The 20901-nt window shown below is 46.3% G+C and overlaps 1 protein-coding gene across 2 annotated transcripts in view; it reads left to right on the top strand.

Moving 5' to 3' along the window:
- Positions 1-220: 220 nt before the first annotated feature.
- slain1a (SLAIN motif family, member 1a) overlaps positions 221-20901 on the top strand; it is a 124472-nt gene continuing 103791 nt past the window's right edge. For both annotated transcript variants that reach the window (XM_070891375.1, XM_070891374.1), the window contains exon 1: positions 221-589. In XM_070891375.1, the coding sequence (XP_070747476.1) occupies positions 222-589 (368 nt within the window). In that variant the 5' untranslated portion in view covers position 221. The remainder of the gene's footprint in view (positions 590-20901) is intronic.

Below are 20901 nucleotides of genomic sequence, written 5' to 3'. Positions count from 1 at the left end.
GCAAGTGCTGCCATTTGAGAGAGGGCTGGCACATATTAATCTAACGTAGAGGAGGATTCGTCGCAGTGCACGCCAGCTCTTTGTTGTGTTGTGTGAGAGACAGAGAGAAGGGGGCAGAGGCGGGGAGCTAACAGCAGCGACAGAAGAGGCTGCTGCTCGTCCCTATCGAGGCAAAGCGAGTATCTACAGCCCTGTGACAGGTGCACCGGGAGGAGGAAGCCATGGAGGCGCCGCTGCTGAAGATGATGGCGGGGGATGTGAGCTCCAAGGTGAGCGCCGAGCTGGAGGTGAAAAAGCTGCAGGAATTGGTGCGGAAACTCGAGTGGCAGAACGAGCAGCTGAAGAGCCGGGCGAGCGCCTCCGCCGCCCCTCACCCGCTCTACAATCCCTCGCACCAGGCTCCGGCTCCCCAGGGCTCGGCTCACTGTCCCCCCAGCCACCCCTACCCCCCGCCCGGACCCGCCACCTACTGCCCCGAGCACTGGCAGCGCTCCCGGGCGGACAGCGGGCCGGCCAGGCTGCTGCTGCTGCAGGAGGTCGACACCCTGGACCTGGACAACGGCCGCTGCAGCGGAGACAGCGACTGCTGGTACTGTGCTCTTCTTCTCTCACCGCCTTTGTCGCCCGGCTGCAAATGGCCATTTTAATAGTTGTCTGTGTCTTTCCCCCTCATCCCCTTCTCTCTCTCTCCCCTCATCCCGTTCTCTCTCTCTCTCTCTCCCCTCATCCCCTTCTCTCTCCCCTCATCCCCTTCTCTCTCCCCTCATCCCCTTCTCTCTCTCTCCCCTCATCCCCTTCTCTCTCTCTCCCCTCATCCCCGTCTCTCTCTCTCTCCCCTCATCCCCTTCTCTCTCTCTCTCCTCATCCCCGTCTCTCTCTCTCTCCTCATCCCCTTCTCTCCCCCTCTCTCTCTCTCTCTCTCTCCTCATCCCCTTCTCTCTCTCCTCATCCCCTTCTCTCTCTCCTCATCCCCTTCTCTCTCTCCTCATCCCCTTCTCTCTCTCCTCATCCCCTTCTCTCTCTCCTCATCCCCCCCCCTCTCTCTCTCCTCATCCCCTTCTCTCTCTCCTCATCCCCCCTCTCTCTCTCTCTCTCTCTCTCCTCATCCTCTTCTCTCTCTCTCTCTCTCTCCTCATCCCCTTCTCTCTCTCTCTCTCTCTCCTCATCCCCTTCTCTCTCTCTCTCTCTCCTCATCCCCTTCTCTCTCTCTCTCTCTCTCCTCATCCCCTTCTCTCTCTCTCTCTCTCTCTCCTCATCCCCTTCTCTCTCTCTCTCTCTCTCCTCATCCCCTTCTCTCTATCTCTCTCTCTCCTCATCCCCCCCTCTCTCTCTCTCTCTCTCTCCTCATCCCCTTCTCTCTCTCTCTCTCTCTCTCTCCTCATCCCCTTCTCTCTCTCCTCATCCCCTTCTCTCTCTCCTCATCCCCTTCTCTCTCTCCTCATCCCCTTCTCTCTCTCCTCATCCCCCCCTCTCTCTCTCCTCATCCCCCCCTCTCTCTCTCCTCATCCCCCCCTCTCTCTCTCCTCATCCCCCCTCTCTCTCTCCTCATCCCCCCCTCTCTCTCTCCTCATCCCCCCCTCTCTCTCTCCTCATCCCCCCCTCTCTCTCTCCTCATCCCCCCCTCTCTCTCTCCTCATCCCCCCCTCTCTCTCTCCTCATCCCCCCCTCTCTCTCTCCTCATCCCCCCCTCTCTCTCTCCTCATCCCCCCCTCTCTCTCTCCTCATCCCCCCCTCTCTCTCCTCATCCCCCCCTCTCTCTCTCCTCATCCCCCCCTCTCTCTCTCCTCATCCCCCCCCTCTCTCTCTCCTCATCCCCCCCTCTCTCTCTCCTCATCCCCCCTCTCTCTCTCCTCATCCCCCCCTCTCTCTCTCCTCATCCCCCCCTCTCTCTCTCCTCATCCCCCCCTCTCTCTCTCCTCATCCCCCCCTCTCTCTCTCCTCATCCCCCCCTCTCTCTCTCCTCATCCCCCCCCTCTCTCTCTCCTCATCCCCCCCTCTCTCTCTCTCCTCATCCCCCCCTCTCTCTCTCCTCATCCCCCCCTCTCTCTCTCCTCATCCCCCCCTCTCTCTCTCCTCATCCCCCCCCCTCTCTCTCTCCTCATCCCCCCCCTCTCTCTCTCCTCATCCCCCCCCTCTCTCTCTCCTCATCCCCCCCTCTCTCTCTCTCTCTTTCCTTTCCTTCTCCTCATCCCAATCTCTCCCTCCCCTTCTCCTCATCCCCTGCTCCCCTCTCAGCCCCTTTCCTTCTCCTTAACCCCCTTTCCCCCTCCTCCTCATCCCCTCCCCTTTTTCCATTCCTTCTCATTCCCCCCTTCTCCCCCTCCTTCCTCCTCTTCTCCCTGTCTGTTCAGGCTCAGTACATAATCATCATCCTCCATCATTTGCCAATAATATACCATTTCTACTTTGTTGTATTGCCCAAGGTCTCCCCTTATGTTTGTGTCACTGATCCACACTCAGTACAAGTCTACATGTTTCATCCTTTAGCTTTCTTGTCCATGTTATGATCATGTTTTATAGCATCAATTGACTAGCGATGCTGTTTTTAAAAAAAAAACACTTTCACCCTGTCCTGGGTCTAGATTGACTGATCACTGAAAGGGCTAAGGTGCATTTTCCTGGCCCCTTAGTGTCGTGCCATTTGATGTAATCTTCCTTTTGATTGAAAAGGAGGCCAACGAGCAGAGTGAAATCTGATGATTATTTACTGGGTTAACTTCATTCAAAATTAAAACACAGTTTAAAACCATTGTGTATTGGAAGCGGTTTGCTGCTCACCGCATTCTGAAGCAATATTTTAACAGTCCTTGGAATTTACAAGCCTATAGTGACTGACTTTATGCTTGAATGGGGAGTGGTAACAAAAGCTGAAAGTGAGAATGCAAGGATCCTTTAATTAACTGCAAGTCTCTAATTCCAGTGCTCAAACTGCCTGATGTTAAAAAGAAAGACATGGATTTATATAGCATCTTTCACGACCACTGGGGGTCTCGGAGAGCGCTTTACAGCCAATGAAATACTTTTGGAGTGCAGTCACTGTTGTAATGAAGGAAACGCGGAAGCCAGTTTGCGCACAAGCCAGCTCCCACAAACAGCAATGTGATAATGACCAGATAATCTGTTTTTTTTTAATGATGTTGATTGAGGGATAAATATTGGCCAAGGCACCAGGGATAACTCCCCTGCTCTTCTTCAAAATAGTGCCAGGACATCTTTTACGTCCACTTGAGAGAGCAGACAGAGCCTCGGTTTAATGTCTAATCCGAAGGACAGCACCTCCGACAGTGCAGCACTCCCTCAGCACTGCACTTGAATGTCAGTCTAGATTTTTTTTGTGCTCAAGTCCCTGGAGTGGGACTTGAACCCACAATCTTCTGACTCAGAGGCAAGAGTGCTACCCACTGAGCCACAACTGACACTATTATTGTACACTAACCACTGAATTATAGTAAACCATTTGTAGGCTTTGTATTGTTTTGCTTTGTTGGTAGTTGCCCCAATGTCACCAAGCAGGAACGTAAAAGCATTGTGGTGAGTTCCACAGGGCACCACTAATATAATAAACAAAGTCTAATTAAACAATATGCTTAATAAAACAACAGAACATCAATTAAATTATGATATTGGCATCTAAAGTGCACGCTTTGCCCTGCAGTGCCCATTGGTCGAGGAACATTTTTATTGATCCCCATTAGAATGTTACTTTTCAATTTCAATGGATCCTCGACTTAATACACTCGATCTAATAATGCTGTTTAAAAATTGGCTCAGAGCGTGGTTATACTATAGTTGGTCGTACCTGCTAAAAATATATGGAGCCATCAAACCCAAGTTATACTGCTGGCTTCACATCACTCTCTGACCAGGGGAGAAGAACACTAACCACTCACTAACATCCAAATGCTGGTTACATTTTAATGTTAACAAATAGCTGGTAGGACAGCGAAACCTTGGCTCAGATTAAAATTCATTCTTAACAACAAGGGGCAGAAGCGACCCAAGATGTAATTTTACAGGTTTCCTTGTGGGCCAGGAGGAGCTGGAGTGCTCCTTTGGGTTCCACAATGAAACCATAGGCTTTTCCCTGCCCAAGGCCTGTACCTGCTCCTATCCTGACTGGAAATCCCCACTCTGAGCAATTACCTTGTGCCAGGGACCATTCCCTGGGCCCCTGGTGGTGGCCTCCTGCTGCCCAGTTTTAGTGGCCGGATAGTTGCTTCCTGCTGACTTCCTGGCTGCTTTGGCCCGGTTGTGAATGTGAACCGAGTACCCTGTTACCGCTCCTGGATGAGCTGACAATTCGTTTCCCCATGCTTCTGCCTTGGAGATAAAATCAAGCCCGACACCGCTGACATTGCAGCATCGCCTCAGTACTGACATGTCAGTTAGATTATCTATTCAAGTGTTGGTTTGGGGTTTAAACCCATAATTGCTCGTCAGAAGGTGGAGGTGCTACCATTGAACCAAGCTGACCCAAAATAGTGGCAAAATGGTGCTGGAAATCTTCAATGGCTGGCTGCAGTATTGATGTAAACCATTGAGAAATTGCACAGACATCGAAATAACACAACTGGGGGCCTAATCTTGCTGTCATTAACCAAAAACTGGTGGGAGTTTCTGGAAGCAGTACAAAAGCTGATCGGAAAATTGGATAAAGTGCTGAACAGGTGGGAATCTGGTGTAATGGGTCTCTGCAATTTCCCCACTTTACACTGGTTGATCGGGTGTAATTAATCATAAAATCCATCTTGAAATAAAAACAGAAAATACTGGAAACACTCAGCAGGTCAGGCAGCATCTGTGGAGAGAGAAACAGTTAACGTTTTGGGTCGATGACCTTTCGTCAAAAGGTAGGGATGTAACAGGTTTTAAGCAAGTGCAGGGCAGGGAAAGGCCGGATACAAAAGGGAAGGTCAGTGATAGGGTGGACGGCAGGAATCAGTAAATGGCAAAAGGTATGATAGTACAAAACAAAAGAAGATGGTAATAGTGTAAGTAATTAACAAAAGATGAGTCTCGAAGTGGTGTAAATGGGAATGGCAAAATCATCAACAGCTGGCATCTGAAAAAATAGGGGCAGAGGTTATGGTCTAATGTGTTTCTAATATCCCTTGATACGTGTATAGTAATGATGAACATTGTATTTCTAGATGCGTGGGTCAGAATTATGAACGAAAAGTGACTGAACAGAAGTAGCATTGAAATGTAGCGAGCACAATGCAGTTTAATAACCAGTAATTGTTCCCAGAATAAAAGTCACAGTTATTTTCAGTCTTTCAAGAGTGTAATGGAAAGGGGCTTGAAGTTGCTAGGAATCAAATGCATTACTATCTAATCCTCTTTGTTTGATTTTAATATTTATCAATATAATGCATAAACACATTGCATATTTTAAAAGCAGAAACCTACAACACTGTATTTATGACCATCTAACATCATCCACTTTCCCACAAGAACAACTATTGCATTTGAACGTGAGCCATCGCACTTTTTAAGTATTCTTTAATGTAAATAAAATACGCACTTGGGGACTGTATGGTGTGTGTACATTCTGTTGCTTTGGACCTTGGATTGAATCCAGGCCAAACTGCTGGATAACAATTTCCCCTCTCTGCCAGCTGTTGGGGTCCAGCATGAAACCAGTGTGGGCAGCCTCGGACAAGTTTCCAGTACCATGGGTTCACAATATGGTGCAAGTTGGCAGTTTCATTCACACAGGTTATAAGGAGGGTTGGTTATGATGATTATAGAAAAATTCAAAATGCGGATGTTATTCTGAGTCTGTGCCAAACACATTATTGTGGCATATTGGAGGGACCTCTACTCCAGTGTCGCCATTTATTTAGGCTTTCTTGTTTCAGGTGATAGACTCCCTTTTTTAATCTGGAAATTGTGGGAATGAGGTGGGCGTCCTGTAATGTAAATAGGACCCTGATTGCCATTTTAGGTCGGAACTGGTCGGCACCTCCTCAGTGCAGGCTCCAATCCGTTCCACGGCCGCTGGAACTAAAGAAGCCCCCCTAAGGTAAGTATTGGATTATTGTTGCAGGCCCCAAAGGAGTCGGCTCCTCTGGGGCCATTGCCACTCCTTAGCACCCCCCCCCGCCACCCGCAACTTACCTTTCTGGCATCTGCTCTGGCCCGATCTTGAGGCCTCTATCCGGCGAGCTGCACTGGGATGCCTGTTTGTTGCCCTATAGCTCGCCTGCCTGACTTAAATGATGTGGGTGGCCTCCTCGCTGTCGGTATGGACGGTCGACCAGCGCACTCCCAAAAGTCAAAATCGACCCCTCTTGTTACCAACGAACAATAGCAAAATTCACATTTAAACCTGTTTGTGTGATATCCTTAAATTATCGTCTCAAACAGTTCCGACCATCTGTAATAATACTTTGGTCGAGTGGGATTTTTTTGGGCTAAATGCTGTCACCAGATCAACCTATATGTGGAAGGACAAAACCATAAACACCCCAAAAAAATATACAGTGAATATCTAATGCCTACTTTCGTCTGTGTAAATCTCACAGTACTCCTCCAGTGATCCAACTGTTCTGTTCCACACTCTCAATTACAGAATCTTAAAATCTTTTTTGAAAATCCAGGCAGACTTTTTACATATTAAAATCTGTCATTTTTAATTTTGTTGAACCGTTTCACAAATGTTGCTGTTTACGTAATGCTGACCATGCCAGTGACGGCCACATCCCATGAACAAATTTAAAAAAAAAAAACCATAATGGCCCAGAATTTGCGGTGGGTAATAACAGCGAACTGACCGCAACTTCTGAATCCTGAAGTCAGCATTCACTGCTCTGACACTGGCTGTACTATGGCTCCACCCCCCACAGCCAGCAATCAGGGAAATCAGTGAAACTGACACAAACTTGGGCTTTTCCTCAGTAATGGCACTGTTAAATACTCCATTAAAAGTTAGACCCTTTTGGATTAGGTGTAACTGGGATTTTAACAGTTGATTGACTGCTAAACAAACGTTATGGCCCTGAAAAATTAATTTTAATTTTGTGTAGTGTCAAATTTATCCATTTTAATAAAAATTGAAATTTTTAAGAAACTAAAGTTTGTTCCTCTTTATTTCAAGTTTCCCTTTTCCCCATGTGAGAGCCGCAATCTTTGCTTTGCACTCTAACATTTAAAAAATGGTAAATCAAAGGAGCTTGCTCACTTCTTGTTTCTCGGTCTGTGATAATGCTGCATTGTGATTGGCTGCTTAGACAGCTTGTTGACATCACAGCAGCTCATGTCAGGGTTTTCCCCATTAACTTGCATTGATTTCAGCTGCACATTAGAAACTCTTTTGGAGTTCACCTGCAAAACATAAAACATTAAACGGTGCCACCCGACCTGGGTGACACTCCAGACATTTACAAGGCCCTTTTTTTCCCCCCCCTTTTTTTTGTTTTTTTTTGTGTTTTTCTTTTTTTGGTTTTTTTTTGGGCACTAAAATCACAATTTTCCCCAGTGCCCCCTATAAAAGGGAAGGGGGACACTAAAAGCACCGGCAATTAAAACAAATTAAACTTAAAAAACGTAAAATCAAATTAAAAATTTGGTTGCCGGGCGTGATGATGCACTCCAGTCCCTCCGGTGCCCACCTCTCGCGGAAGGCCGCGAGCGTACCGGTGGACACCGCGTGCTCCATCTCCAAGGACACCCTGGACCGGATGTAAGAGCGGAAGAGAGGCAGGCAGTCAGGTTGAACGACCCCCTCGACCGCCCGCTGCCTGGACCGGCTGATGGCACCCTTGGCCGTGCCCAGGAGCAGTCCTACGAGGAGGCCTTCGGACCTACCCGCTCCCCTCCGCACAGGGTGCCCAAAGATCAGGAGAGTGGGACTGAAGTGCAGCCAGAATTTCAGGAGCAGCCCCTTCAAATAATGGAACAGGGGCTGCAACCTCGTGCACTCAATAAAAACATGGAACACGGACTCTTCCAGACCGCAGAAATTGCAGGCGGCCTGGGAGTCCGTGAACCGGCTTAAAAATTTGTTGCACGGCACTGCTCCGTGCACCACCCTCCAGGCCAAGTCCCCGATGAATAGTGGGAGGACCCCTGCGTAGAGTGCCCTCCATCGGGGACCCCCGCCTCCTCCGGACGGCAAGATGGTACGCCATGGCGTGTCCGGACGGCCGGCGAGGATGGCAAAGTTGAGGGTGCTGCACATTAGAAAAACCCGAATGTCTTGCCACAGGTGTCTGGAAGAGTCCGTGTTCCATGTTTTTATCGAATGCACAAGGTTGCAACCCCTGTTTTATTATTTAAAGGGGCTGCTCCTGAAATTCTGGCTGCACTTCAGTCCCACACTCCTGATCTTTGGGCACCCTGTGTGGAGGGGAGCGGGTAGGTCCGAAGGCCTCCTCGTAGGACTGCTCCTGGGCACGGCCAAGGGTGCCATCAGCCGGTCCAGGCAGCGGGCGGTCGAGGGGGTCGTTCAACCTGACTGCCTGCCTCTCTTCCGTGCGTACATCCGCGCCAGGGTGTCCTTGGAGATGGAGCACGCGGTGTCCACCGGTACGCTCGCGGCCTTCCGCGAGAGGTGGGCACCGGAGGGACTGGAGTGCATCATCACGCCCGGCAACCAAATTTTAATTTGATTTTATGTTTTAATGTTTAATTTGTTTTAATTGCCGGTGTTTTTTAGTGTCCCCCTCCGCTTTTATAGGGGGCACTTGGAGAAAAAAAATATGTCTTGCCACAGGCCATCGGTACGCTCGCGGCCTTCTGCGAGAGGTGGGCGCCGGAGGAACTGGAGTGCATTATCATCCCCGGCAACCAAATTTTAATTTGATTTTATATGTTTTAAAGTTTAATTGCCGGATTTTTAGTGTCTCCCTCCCCTTTTATAGGGGGCACTTGTAAAATATATGGTTTTAATGCCCCAAAAAATTTAAAAAAAAACACAAAAAAAACTCCAAAAACAAAAAAAAAAAATTATTAGAAAAAGGGGCAGTTAAGTGTCTGGAGTGTCCCCCAGATCGGGGGGCACTTGATCTAATGTTTATTTTGTTCCCCCCCCCCTTCCCCCCCCAAAAGAGTTGTCTTGCCACCGGTACGCTCGCGGCCTTCTGCGAGAGGTGGGCGCCGGAGGGACTGGAGTGCATTATCACCCCCGGCAACCAAATTTTAATTTGATTTTATATATTTTAAAGTTTAATTTGTTTTAATTGCCGGGTTTTTAGTGTTCCCCCCCCCCTCCCCTTTTATAGGGGGCACTTGTAAATTATGGTTTTAGAGCACAAGAAAAAACTACAGAAAATACAAAAAAACCCCCAAAAAACAAAAAAAGGTCTTGGGAAATGTTTGGGGTGTCCCCCAGGTCGGAGGGGGGGGGGCACTTGATTTAATGTTTACTTTTTGTCCCCAAAAAGAGTTGTCTTGCCACAGGCATCACGAGATCTTTGAGGGAAGCTTACTTCGGCCCAGCGGTGAACACCTTTGCAAATCACGGGCCAATAGTGTTTAAGAGATATTTCTTGGGAGGATCTTAGCTAGTACACATCAAAGTCCCATGAGTGGTGCCATCCCCTGACTGCTGATAGGCCTCAGGGAGTGAATCTGGAGTCTCCATCCCTTCCCAAGTACCATCAGGCCACATGCCCACCTACCCGAGTGTGGCCAGGCCTCAGTTTTGATGTGCACCAACATGTAGACTGCCTACTCCTCCCAAATTCCAAAATGAGCTCAGTATCTCTCAGTCCCCCCCCATCCCATCACCCAAATATCTTCCATCGCTCCATTAAGAAGGAACTTCCATTTATATAGTGCCTTTCACAACCTCGGGTGGTCCCAAAATGCTTTACATCCAATGAAGTACTTTTATGAAGTGTAGCCACTGTTGTAATGTAGGAAATGCTGCAGCCAATTCACGTACAGCAAGCTCCCACAAAGAGCAATACGATGATGACCAGATGATCTGTTTTAATGATGTTGGTTAAGGGATAAATATTAGCCAAGAAACTAGGGAGAACTCCCCGTCATCTACGAATCGTGCTGCGGGAATTTTGAGAGGGCAAAAGGGACCTTGGTTCAACATCTCATTTGAAAGACGGTAACCTCAGCGCTGTACTGGAGTGTCGGCCTAGATTTTGGACTCCAGTCCCTCTCGAGTGGGGCTTGAACCCTCAACCTTCTGACTCGGGGGTGAGAGTGCTACCCACTGAGCAATAGCTGACACAGCAGTCCCAGTGTCCCGCTCCTGAACTTCATTCCAAACCCAGTTGTTTCTCTCACTTGCATGTATTGCAGTAGCTGATGGCCATTCTGTGTGGACTGATCTTCACATCTACCTCCAACCTAGTATTTGATAGCGATTGTCTTGCTGTGGACTGTAAATGTATACTCAATTGTTATCTTTGTAAATCAGTGAAGGAAGATGTTTGATGGCCATTCAGCGATTGCGAGTCATATAGAAGATAGAGGGGACAAAATTAAAGAAAAGAATGACCGAGAAAAAAAATAGGATACAAATGGAGATAATGAAGAAAAGTGTGTGTCAGCCACGTGTGTCGCCCAACACGTCGATGACATCATGATCTCTGGGCGCAGGAGACCGGGGTGCAACGCTGTGATGCCGCTGAACTCCCGCCCAATGTGGCGGGTGTCAATGTCAGCGCTGCGCCCAGCTGCAGGGGGGCTCTAACAAAAGGTGCAAATGCACCCAATTTCTCCCCCATTGGATCTTAAATGACTGACTGACTGATCAAGGAGGTTTTGTTCAAATAGAATTTCAGTTGTACATTGTTCAAAAACATTAGCCTAAGCCACCAACTCAAGTGCAGGGCTGAGTGAGTGCTGCACTGTTCGAGGTGTCGTCGTTCCGATGTGATGGCCTCTTGGGTGGACGCAAAACATCCCATGGCACTATTCAAAGAACATAGCACCTTTGAATATCCTGTGGTTGTGAAAGAGCTTTACAGCCAATTAAGTACTTTTGAAGTGTGGTCAATGTAGGGAGAACAGCAGAGGAGTTTTCTCCAGTTTCCTGGTCAATATTTATCCCATCAACCAACGTCACTAACAAACAGATTATCTGGCCATTATCACATTGCTGTTTGTGGGAGCTTGCTGTGCAAATTGTCTGTTGTGTTTCCTACATTACAGCAGTGACTTAAGTATTTAATTGGCTATAAAGTGCCTTGAGACGTCATGAGGTCGTGGAAGGCACAATATAAATGCAAGTTCTTTAAGGTGTCCTAGGCTTCAAAAGAGAGTCACCCAATATAATTTACAGTTGATCCCATGGTTTACAGTTCTTTAACTGGCTTCAATCGCATGAGGGTGCTTAATGTGCTCTGTGCCAGGTCATCTCCATTTAACGTCCATCAGAGAGAACAACCATTGAAAAGCATTTAAACTGCCTGTTGTTTTGAAAGTTTATTTATTAGGATTACTTTGCAAAATTTTGCAAGTTCAGAACCCTGCCCCCTATTCTTTTTATTTATTTAAAATAATGGATGGAAAATCATAGGGCTTCCCAAATTCCCAGGATGTGCCCCCAAAAAACAAAGCTCTGCGGCAGGAATGTAAATTTGTAATGTTATCCAATTTTGTAAATCTGGTATTGATTGTGCTGTTAGTATTTTGTGTTTTTGGTGTTTCTGTGTAACATCTTGTAAATAAATGTAACTTTTTTTAAAAGTCTGCACATAGTCTAACGGTGTGATATTTACTGCTTTTTGGAGTGAACAGGAGAATGTTGTGGGGCATCTCGTATTGTATCTCGTTTGGTATACTGTAGTTAAGGGGCAAACATTAGTTCCCTGCTGCATGTGCAAGGGTACAGGTTTTGGGTCACAGGCAACACTGGCCGTGATTTTGCACATCTCCGGTAATATTGGTGGTGGGTCCCGACCCTGCTGTTAGCTCTATCCTGCTGTCCAAAATCTTATGCTTATGGAGGGAGTCAGAGCACGCACTCTTCTCATCCGATGGGCACAAGTGGGTGGCCCGACCCACTGCCAAAAAAAATATACATTCCCACCCGCCCGCTGGCCCCCCGGAATATTCCGGCCTCCATGGAAACTACCTTTCTTCTTGTGGACATAAATATAACATTTTCAGAAAAACCCTACTTGGAATAGATCCCGATAAGTATATTTTATAGTTCAGGGAAATTCCTATTGTATTCTTCTTACTGGAACTGCTCTTCCATTGAAAATTAGTTTGAAAGAAAATGTTCAAAAGCATAACCATTCTAAACTCGCATCACATAATAATCGCACTCATGCTGTCTGGAGTGGCAATAGAACCAAATCACAATGGACTAAACTTGACCTTTACATTCATTGTTGACAGAACACATTATTAAGATGTTAGAGGATATGAGTTATATGCCAGTTTTGGTGCTGATCATAATCCCATAAGCATAACATTATTCTTTAGCTCTTAATGTCTAGTACAGTGTCTGATTTCACCATCAATTCTTTCAAAAACCATAATGTTTTTGTTTTCTGTGAGGTGTACTCCAGTGACAAAATTAATGTGGGTAACAGTGCAACAAAATGTACTACTTGAATATAAGAAAGTTAGGAGTCAGAAAATGCCATTTGGTTCATCAGACCTTTGCCGTCCAGAGTTCAAGTATGCATATTCGAGCATAGACTTAATCCCAACCATTACCTCCAGTCTTGATCCCCTACTTTACAGAATGCTAAATTCCTTCTGCTATGCCGGAATTCTAAAGTAAAAACAGAAATTGCTATAAATAGGCTAAACAGCATCGACAAAAGAACAACAGACAGGTTATGATGTTTTGGATGCCTATCAATCTGAAATGCCATAATCTGGTTTTTTTTCTCTTTGCAGTATTTCATGTTTTTATTTCCCTTTAACGGTATTGTTTAAAGCTGGTTCGATATCCTTCTCTGTCACGTGCCCACTATCCAGTGGGGAGGACGGGAAGGGAGAGTGTTTTTGTAATTTTGAGCATTGCTCGAAGCTTGTGAATGTTCTACTTGTATCCTCTAGCCCGAAAAGCATTGTCCAAGTATAACGGAGTATATTCAAGGCTGAGATCGATAGATTTTTGGACTGTAAGGGAATCTAGGGATATGGGCATCGGGTGGGAAAGTGGCCATAATCTAATAGAATGACAGAGATAGCTCGAGGGGTCATCTGGCCTACTTCTACTCCTATTTCTTATTCTTATCTTAAGATCATGATGCTTACTTAACATACCAAAGCTTTCATTATTTTAAAGATCTGTGTCATGTCTCTCCTGTCTGTTATCCAGTAAAAATTAGTTTAGTCATTTGAGCCTCGCTTTTATTTTATTTATGTAGCATCTTTAACATAGTAAAATGTCCCAAGGCGCTTCACAGCAGTGTTATGAGACAAAACAGATAAATTTGACACCGAGCCTCAGAAGAAGAAATTTCGGCAGATGACCAAAAGTTTGGTTAAAGAGGTAGGTTTTAAGGAGCGCCTTAAAGGAGGAAAGAGAGGTAGAGAAGCGGAAAGGTTTAGGGAGGGAGTTCCAGAACTTGGGGTCCAGGCAACTGAAGTCATGGCCAGCGATGGTTGAGAAGTTATAATGGGGGATGCTCAAGAGGGCAGAATTTGAGGAGCACAGACATCTCGTGGGGTTGTGAGGCTGAAAGAGATTACAGAGATAGGGAGGGGCGAGGCCATGGATGGATTTGTAAACAAGGATGAACATTTTGAAATTGAGGCTTTGTTTAACCGGGAGCCAATGTAGGTCAGCGAGCACAGGGGTGACGGGTGAGCGGGACTTGGTGCGAGTTAGGACACGGGCAGCCGAGTTTTGCCCTCAAGTTTACATCGTGTTGAGCGTGGGAGGCCAGGCTGGAGTGCATCGGAGTAGTCATAGAAATATAGAAAGTAGATGCAGGAATAGGCCATTCGGCCCTTCGAGCCTGCACTATCATTCAATATGAACATGGCTGATCATGCAACTCCAGTACCCCATTCCTGCTTTCTCTCCATACCCCTTGATTCCTTTAGCCGTAAGGGCCACATCTAATTCCTTTTGAATATATCTAACAAATTGGCCTCAACAACCTTCTGTGGTAGAGAATTTCACAGGTTCACAATTCTCTGAGTGAAGAAGTTTCTCCTCATCTTGGTCCTAAATGGCTTATCCCTTATTCTTAGACTGTGACCCCTGGTTCTGGACTTCCCCAACATCAGGAACATTCTTCCTGCATCTAACCTGTCCAATCCCGTCAGAATTTTATATGTTTCTATGAGATCCCCTATTATTCTTCTGAATTCCAATGAATATAAGCCTAGTCGATCCAGTCTTTCTTCATATGTCAGTCCTGCCATCCCGGGAATCAGTCTGGTGAACCTTCGCTGCACTCTCTCAATAGCAAGAATGTCCTTCCTCAGATTAGGAGATCAAAACTGCACACAATACTCAAGGTGTGGTCTCACCAAGGCCCTGTACAACTGCAGTAAGACCTCCCTGCTCCTATACTCAAATCCCCTCGCTATGAAGGCCAGCATGTCATTTGCCTTCTTTACTGCCTGCTGTACCTGCATGCCTACCTTCAATGACTGATGTACATGACACCCAGGTCTCGTTGCACTTCCCCTTTTACTAATCTGTCATCATTCAGATAATAATCTGCCTTCCTGTTTTTGCAACCAAAGTGGATAACCTCACATTTATCCACATTATACTACATCTGCCATGCATTTGCCCATTCACCTAACCTGTTCAAGTCCCCCTGTAGCCTCCTAGCATCCTCTTCGCAGCTCACACTGTCACCCAGCTTAAAATCATCTGCAAACTTGGAGATATTACATTCAATTCCTTCGTCTAAATCGTAAAAGCTAAATTGAATATAGCTGGGGTCCCAGCATTGAACCCTGTGGTCTAGAGGTAACAAAGGCATGGATGAGGGTCCAAATATTCCTGAAATCACACTGGTCACTTTTGTTTAAATACTTACTGTTGTATGTATATAATTTTCAAAATAGGTTGCCCAAAATTGGATCCTATACTGCACAATTGGTCTCTCCATTGACCTGTACAATGCGGTATAACTAGTTCTGTTATCACATGCCCTGCAGATGGATCCCAGTTCTTGACTTACTTTTGTGATAATAGAATCATAGAAACTTATAGCACAGAAGCCATTCAGTTCATCGTGTCTGTGCCGACCGACAAAGCTATCCAGCCTAATCCCACTTTCCAGCTCTTGGTCCATAGCCTTCTAGGTTACAGTACTTCAAGTGCATATCCAAATACTTTTAAAATGCTACGAGGGTTCCTGCCTCTATCACCCTATCAGGCAGTGAGTTCCAGACCCCTACCATCCTCTGGGCGAAAAAGTTTCTCCTCAAATCCCCTCTAAACCTCAAAGCACTTACTTTAAATCTATGCCCCCTGGTTATTGACTCCTCTGCAAAGGGGAATAGGTCTTTCCTATCCACTCTATCTAGGCCCCTAATAATGTTATACAGCTCAATTAGGTCTCCCCTCAGCCTTCTCCATTCCAAAGAAAACCACCCCAGCCTAACCAATCTTTCCTCCATAGGTCAAATTATCCAGTTCAGGCAATATCCTCGTAAATTTCCTCTGTACCCTCACTAGTGCAATCACATTTTTTCTGTAATGTGACCAGAACTGCACGCAGTACTCTAGCTGTGGCTTAACTAGTGTTTTTTTACAGTTCACACATAACCTCCCTGCTCTTGTATTCTATACCGGCTAATAAAGGCAAGTGTCCTGTATGCTTTCTTAACCACCTTATCTACCTGGCCTGCTACCTTCAGGGATCTGTGAACATGCACTTCAAGGTCCCTTTGTTCCTCTACACTTCTCAGTGTCCTACCATTTATCATGTATTCCCATGCCTTGTTTGCCCTCCCCAAATGCATTACCTCACACTTCTCTGAATTGAATTCCATTTTCCACTGTTTTACCCACCTGACCAGTCCATTGATATCTTCCTGCAGACTGCAGCTTTCTTCATTATCAACCACAATTTTTGTATCATCTGTAAACTTCTTAATCATACTCCATACATTCAAGTCCAAATCATTGCTATATACCATAAAAAGCAAAGGCCCTGCGTAACCCCACTGAAAACAGCCTTCCAGTTAAAAACAAAACACCCATCGACCATTACCCTCTGCTTCCTGCCTCTCAGCCAATTTTGGATCCAACTTGCCACTTTGCCTTGGATCTCATGGGCTTTTACTTTTGTGACCAGTCTGCCATGTGGGAACTTATCAAAAGCCTTGCTAAAATCCATATAGACTCCATCTAACACACTCCCCTCATCGACCCTCTTTGAATTTTTTGAAGAGGTAACAATCAAGTTAATCAGACACAACCTTCCTTTAACAAATCCATGCTGACTGTCCTTGATTAATCCGTGGCTTTCTAAATGAAGATTTATCCTGTCCCTCAGAATTTTTTCCAATAATTTTCCCACCACTGAGGTTAGGCTGACTGGCCTGTAATTACTCTGTCTATCCCTTTCTCCTTTTTTAAACAACGGTGATGACTGCTTCACACTAGCCAGATACTTTCAGGATATGATCAATGACGCTTTCCTTTTCAGCTTCAGCCTGTGGACCCTACCTGTTTATTTTTGTTCACTCGGACCACAGGGTGAGCTGATTGGTGAACTGCTTAATGGGTCTGCTCCTTAGCCAGGCAAAGCCTCCCAATTGCAGATCCACGATTGGTATCTTCACTGGGCTGGATTCTTCTCACTGCTTTTGAACTTTAGTTTGTGTCAGATGACTGAGTGCCAACATGCAGCGCCTAGTGGCTCACCGAATTTCCTTTGCATTTCCCCTGATTTGCATTTCCCCTGATTTGCATTTCCCCTGATTTGCATTTCCCCTGATTTTACTGTTTTGATTTAATAATTTTTAGTTTTGTTAAAATCTATTTGGAGAGACCAACTTCTTGTATTTTTCAAGGTGCCCTCCTTGTAAGGGGAGACAGCTGAAGATGTATCTCGCAAGCCAGCGACTTACTACAAAGCAAGACCCTTTCATATATAATATAAAAACAGAAAACGGGTCAGGCAGCATCTGTGAAGAGAAGCAGAGTTAACGTTTCGGGTCGATGACCCTTTGTTAGAAGTTCCTTTACTGATGCCGTTAAGGCTGAAAGTTCGTCCTAAAAAGATAGCGCAACGAAAATTTTAAGTTTCATGTATCGCTACCGTTTTTGCTGAAAAAGCCAAAAATCTGGCCCCTAAAATATTTTAATATTTAATTTACTAAAACTGACACCAATGAAAGTAATAAATGGTTCTGTATAATTTTTTGTTGAGTCATCTTCACGGGTTGCTCACAGGTGGTCGACTAGACACTTTTATTAACAATGCTTATTTTTTGTGATTAAACCCTCTCTTTCCTTCTCCCTCACCTGCTTATCGAGCTTTCCCTTAAATGCATCTATATAGGTACTAATTGTCTCAACTATTCCCTGTGGTAGTGAGTTCCACATTCTCGCCACTCTGAGTAAAGACGTTTCTTCTGACTTTCTTATTTGATTTCTTGGTGACTATCCTATATTGATGGCCCCTAGTTTTGCTCTTCCCCGCAAGTGGAAGCGCTCACTCTGGGTCTACTCTGTCAAAATCTTTCATAATTTTAAAGACCCCAATATGTCACCCCTCAGTCTTCTCTTTTCAAAAGAAAAGAGACTCGGCTTGTTCATCCTAACTTGATAGGTATAACCTTGCAGTTCTGGTATCATCACCGTAAATATTTTTTGCACCTTCTCCCGTGTCTCTATGGGCCCGAATTTGGTCACACCTAAGTTCCGCCCATTTTTCGGCAGTCCCCGGGTGGTGCGTGATTTTTTTACTGCCCGGTACCGCTGGGACCGAGTGGGAGGGAGATTCCTCTTGCTTTTTTGGGCGGTGGCGGGCGGAAGAGGCCTTCCGACTCGGCAATCATTGGCTCCCGAGTGGTGCGCACGCGCACGTGGGGCTGTCAAGCTCCGCCCCCCCAGAAGCACTGATGAGAGGCCAGAGACTGCTGGCCTGAGATCGCTCTGGGGGGTGAGTGAGACTGGTGGGGAGAGACAGAGATCGCTTTGTGGGGGGTGAGTGAGACTGGGGGCTGAGAGAGACTGGTGGGGAGAGACAGAGATCGCTGTGTGGGGGGTGAGTGAGACTGGGGGCTGAGAGAGACTGGGGAGGGGGAGGAAGAGAGAACACTCTGGGTGGGAAGGGGTGGGGTGTGAGAGAGAGATCGCTGTGGGGGTGGGGAGTGCTGTGGGAGCGAGACTGAAGGGTGCAAGACAAGGGGTGAGAAAGACTAATAAAAATTGTATTATCGTTCATAAAGGAGTAAATAAGGCTTTATTAGACCATTTATAATTCAAGATCACTCCAGTGAACACGCACCCAATTTCCAGACAGTGGTTATATTGCTATTCCAACTGCATTATTGGCTAACACTAGAAAATACTACAATCCATTTAAAAATGCATCAAACTATGGAGAACTATAAAGATCTGTGTAATATCAAACTTCTGCGAAACAATTATACCTGTCAGCTCTGTGTACATACCACCCACTGAAGATCCACTTAAAGCACCTTCTCCAGGACGGTATGCAGTTCCGGCGGTATGTCATGAAACTTGCACTTTTGGGCGGTATGTGGGCGGGCAGTGTGCACACTTCCGCCGGGCGGTATGTTGGCGATATGTAGCTGTTTTTTTGACGAAACGTGTATTTTTTGGCGGTTAATGGGCGGTATGTTGATGAATTTTGGGCCTTATGTTTTTAAAATATGGCGACCTGAAACGTGCACAGTGCACCAAGTGTGGTCCAGCCAAGGTTTGATACAAGTTTAGCATATCTTCTCTACTTTTCAATTCTATCCTTCCAGAAATAAACCCTAGTGCTTGATTTGTTTTTCTGTGGCCTTATTAACCTGTGTTGCTACTTTTAGTGATTTGTGTATTTGTACTCCCAGATCCCTTTGCTCCTCTATTTTCTAAGTAATATGTGACCTCCTTATTTTTCTTACCAAAATGTAATAGCTCACACTTATCCTACAGATATGTATTAATGCCTGGAACGTGGGTCATTTTACATCAAACTGTAATAAAAACTAAAAATGCTGGAAACGTTCAGGATGTCAGGCCGCATCTGAGACCTGTTGCATTTTTGTGTGTGTGTCAGTGTGTGTGTGTGTGTTTGTGTGTCCGTGTCAGACACTAAACATCCGTAAGACAAAGGTCCTCGATCAACCTGATCCCACCACACAGCACCGTGGCCGGGACCATTAGAGGGAGCAGCGAGCGTCGGCATATCACTGCAGGGAGCATGCTGCTGTAGGAGGGCGACGGCTGTGAAGAGGGCGACTGGATTTGACATCGCCCAAACCCAGGTCGCTGATTGCAGTGCGGGCAGGCACAGCAGGAGCGGTGAGGTTGGGGCGGAGGAGCAGCAAGAGTCGTAGAGGGACGTGATCGGGGCTCAGGGGACGCGTAGGTTCGGGACCCAGGGGCAGCATGGGCCAACCCACACTGCGATATGTGTGCATGCAGAGCTGGTCTCCAGTCATCTTGGTTAATCCTTACCACTGGACCAAGACCTAGCTCTGTCAAGCCCACGTGGTAGTTGATGTGCAATGGCCACCACGCGTTAAAAAAAATCCACGCACAGGCATCTTCTACCCTTCAAGATGTAGTTCGGGATCTGGAATACTAGATCCTTCATTGAAACACTTGTGAATTCATCCCTTTTTGGTGTGGCAGCAAGTCACCCTCGTTTCAAGGGACTGCCTATGATGATGATGATGATATATGGCTGAGACGTCGACTATATACAGCGCTGGAGAAGTACCACCAGCACTGCCTCCGCAAGATCCTGCAAATCCATTGGCAGGACAGACGCATCAATATTGGTGTTCTCGTTCAGGCTAGTCCCCAGCATTGAAGAATTGACTACGCTCGATCAGCTCCGTTGGGCAGGCCACATCGTCCGCATGCCTGACAAGAGACTCCCAAAGCAAGTGCTCTACGGGGAGCTTTGACACGACGAGCGAGCCCCAGGTGGGCAGAGAAAACGCTTCAAGGACATCCTCGAAGCCTCCTTGATAAAGTGCAACATCCCCACTGACTCCTGGGAATCCCTAGCCCAAGACCGCCCAAAGTGGAGGAAGAGCATCTGGGAGGGCGCTGAGCACCTCGATTTCCATCGCCGAGAACAAGCAGAAACCAAGCGTATAGCAGAAGGAGTGTGCGTCAACTCAGATTCCCCACCCACCCTTTCCTTCAACCATTGTCTGCCCCACCTGTGACAGAGACTGTAATTCCCGTATTGGACTGTACAGTCACCTGAGAACTCACTTTTAGAATGGAAGCAAGTTATCCTCGACTCTGAGGGACTGCCTATGATGATGATGTGTGTGTGCATGTGTGCGTGTGCATGCCGGTTGAAGCGGTAAGTTTTTCCCCGCCATTTTCAGAGTATTATCGAATCATAGAATGGTACAGCATAGAAGCAGGCCTATTGAATTATCAGGGAGTCAAGACTTATGGGAAACAGGCAGGGAAGTGGAGTTGAGGCCAAGATCAGATCAGCCATGATCTTATTGAATGGCGGAGCAGGCTCGAGGGGCCAAATGGCCAACTCCTGCTCCTATTTCTTATGTTATGTTCATTTGGCCCATCGCGTCTGCGCTGGCTCTTTTGTAGAGCAATTCACTTAGTCCCACTTTCCCACTTGTTCCCCATATCTGCAATTTTTTTCTCCTTCAAGTATTTATCCAATTCCCTTTAGAAGGCAACTATTGAATACGTTCATGTTATCGCCCCGTTTCCATCTTGAAATCTCCCCCTCTATATACCATCGGTTTACGTACTGTATTCTTTTATGATGAATATTGAGACCTTGAGATCCTACCAACTATGTTTTAGTTGTGTGATCATGA

This window comes from Pristiophorus japonicus, chromosome 10, assembly GCF_044704955.1.
Source record: "Pristiophorus japonicus isolate sPriJap1 chromosome 10, sPriJap1.hap1, whole genome shotgun sequence".
Taxonomy (NCBI): domain Eukaryota; kingdom Metazoa; phylum Chordata; class Chondrichthyes; family Pristiophoridae; genus Pristiophorus; species Pristiophorus japonicus.
Note: the sequence above shows the minus strand (reverse complement) of the source record. Positions and strands in the feature narration are given on the sequence as shown.